Consider the following 3,130-nt stretch of genomic DNA (forward strand, 5'->3'; position numbering starts at 1 on the left):
ATTGGACGCGTAATTCGCCAATTTGCAAGGAATCTATTCAATAAAAATTTATCAAAAAAGTGAAAAAAACACATAGAAGCCTCTGTCTTCTTGTCTATATATATATGTATGCTCATCACCTAGCCTATGGGCTATACCACAATTCAGAAGCAATAAATTGAAGTGCATGTGTTTGATTGAATTGATAAAGTGATAATGAAGATTGCTTGGTGGGTTGTATGGGTGGGTTTATTATTAGTAGTGAAGATTGAGGGAGGAAGAGTGAGGCATTACAAGTTTGATGTGGAGTATATGATCAAAAAACCAGATTGCTTGGAGCATGTTGTGATGGGAATCAATGGCAAGTTTCCAGGTCCAACCATTAGAGCTCAAGTTGGTGACACTCTTCACATTGCACTCACCAATAAGCTCTCCACTGAGGGTACTGTTATTCACTGGCATGGAATCAGACAGGTCTTCCATTTCCTCTTACCCTTTTTTTTCTTATTATTTACTTAATTATTTATTTAGCATATCTTGGTGCTGAGACTTGTATTAGTTGTTTACACGTGTCTCGAATCCTGAGACTTTGTTTAACGTTTATACTTATCTCAAATGCTCAGTGCCTGTTTATGGGTGCACTCTGGATACGTTACTCATTGTTATATCATAGAACGGGATCTGAATATCCGAGATCTGCTTATTTTTTTATTTTTTCTATTCGAGATGTAATACGTTGTGCATTTAAGTAATTATTTTATATTTTATACGTCTACGTAATTTTTATATTTATTTAATTTAAATAAAAAATACATGTTTAAAAGTTATTAAAATTTATTATTTTTTATCATTAGTTAGTCATTAATATTTATAAATATGAGATAAAATATATTGTTGGATTATTAAATTAAAAAAATTAAACTAGTTGATGAATAATAAATTCTGATAATTTTTTAATATTTTTTTGTTTATTTTATGAGAAAAGCTTAAAAGTCAACATTAGAGTGTCAGTACTATAATCAATATTTATTGAAAACAAAAATCTGAAACTCAAACTCTTAAAAAGAAAAACATCTAAAACTGAATAAAATAAATCCAAAATCCAAATTCAACGGACTTGTTTCATAATTTACTATAATGTTGGATTGAAATTAATTGTTACAATGTTGGTTCTCTACCACACTACTCTTATTTTATTTGCGTTGGGTTCTTTTTTAAGTTGAGAAATTTAAGGAGTGATTTTCATAGATATAGATTAAGCTGAAGTTTTGAAATAATTAAGAGTTTTATCATTCCAAGAACCTACTAAAATAAAATAATAACACTTTTAATTTGTTGTTTCATGTTCACAGGTTGGGACTCCTTGGGCAGATGGAACTGCTGCTATCTCACAATGTCCTATAAATCCGGGAGAAACTTTTCATTACAGATTCAAAGTTGATAAGGTAAATTACCTTTTCTGTCCTCCCTTTACTTGTGTTATTTTCTATGAAGCACGGACACTTTACTGAGTTGTTACGATAACGTGCAGGCGGGTACATATTTCTACCATGGACACTATGGAATGCAGAGAGCAGCAGGGTTGTATGGTTCATTGATAGTGGATTTAGCAAAGGGAGAAAAGGAGCCATTCCATTATGATGGTGAATTCAACCTTCTCCTCAGTGATTTATGGCACACAAGCTCTCATGAACAGGAGGTTGGCCTTTCTTCCAATCCCTTCAGATGGATTGGTGAACCTCAGGTGATTAATAATAATAATAATAATAATAATAACAACAAAAATGGTCATTAATTTTTTTATTTCGAAGATAAATAAGAAAATATTCAGTTTGATTCCTAAAGTTATACTTAAGTCTCAAAATAGTCTTTGAAATTTTAACTGGCTCAATTTAGTCTTTAAATTTTTCAAATTTTAATCACGTGCATTAGTCCCTGCGGTAGTTTCTGTTATAGAGTCAATTAAAAAATTTAGGGACTAAATTGAGACAATTAAAACTTTAAGGATTAAATTGATACTCGAGTGTAATCTCAGAGATCAAACTAAATATTTTTTCGAAGATAAATAATTTCTTCATTAATTGAAAATAAAAAAAAAACGTCTTTTACTTTTTAAAATGCGATACATTTAAATTTTTTTAAATGATCTATTTATCCTTATATATTTTTTGGATGGATAAAACTAAATATCTCACATTTTAAAAAATAATAGATATTTTTTATATCTTTAATTAGTTAAAAACTTACTTCGAATTAATTAACTCTTTCACATTCTTTTTTACTGAACAATACTTCACGATTTAGAGCGATCTAGCATAATAATTACTAAACGGATTGTCTTGATCATTTTCATTTGAAAATTTATATAAAACCAAATCTTAAGAAGTCAATATTTGTTAACTTTTTTAACTTTTTTAACCTTTATTTTTGAAAATTTTAAGATTTAATATTTAACGTTTAAAATTTAAAATTTATAATTAAATAAAAATTAATTCTCTAGTTAAACTCTTATTATTTATATATTTTTTACTATTATATTTATTAACTTGGGTGACTAAAGTGTCATATATCTAATGTATGACTTTGGTTTTCTAAAGGAACATGCATCTAGGCTTTCAGTGTTTTTTTTAAAGTGGCAATGAGTTTACATGATCTGGTTTTATGATTAAATTATTATAATGAGATCTTTCAAAAATAGCTTTCTATTTGGTATGCATCTTTCATAGACAAATAGTTGTTTTTGCCTTTTTGGGAGAAAATAAAAACTATCTCAAATTAAAGGTGCTTTAAACAAGTCATACATACGGAAACATTTCAAGTGCACTAGAAAGTACTGATGCACCAGTTATTTTAACCGTTGATCTGAATTAATATATATTATATATATTTTTTATAATTTAGATCAACGGTTAAAATAACTGGTGCACCGATACTCCCGATGCACTTGAAATGCTTCCCAAACATTATATTCTTTCTATGTTATTCTCTCCACATAATGAAAATAGAACAATAATGAGAATTTTGAAACTTTGATGAAATTAGGAAAAGATGCATAGGTGACCCACTTCTCCGACAATGTTTTTAATCCAGATCATTGAACTTTTCCAGAGTGAATTTTTCTTTGCAAAAGTAATGCTTGAAGGATTAGTGT

General features: G+C 28.5%; 1 protein-coding gene across 1 annotated transcript in view; it reads left to right on the forward strand.

The window, feature by feature from the left end:
• The first annotated feature begins 113 nt into the window (after positions 1-113).
• LOC107482474 (L-ascorbate oxidase) overlaps positions 114-3,130 on the forward strand; it is an 8,145-nt gene continuing 5,128 nt past the window's right edge. Inside the window, exons 1-3 of the mRNA XM_016102980.3 lie at positions 114-453; positions 1,332-1,424; positions 1,511-1,723. Coding sequence (XP_015958466.1) covers positions 196-453; positions 1,332-1,424; positions 1,511-1,723 — 564 coding nt within the window. The 5' untranslated portion in view covers positions 114-195. The remainder of the gene's footprint in view (positions 454-1,331; positions 1,425-1,510; positions 1,724-3,130) is intronic.

Source organism: Arachis duranensis, chromosome 4 (assembly GCF_000817695.3).
Source record: "Arachis duranensis cultivar V14167 chromosome 4, aradu.V14167.gnm2.J7QH, whole genome shotgun sequence".
NCBI lineage: Eukaryota > Viridiplantae > Streptophyta > Magnoliopsida > Fabales > Fabaceae > Arachis > Arachis duranensis.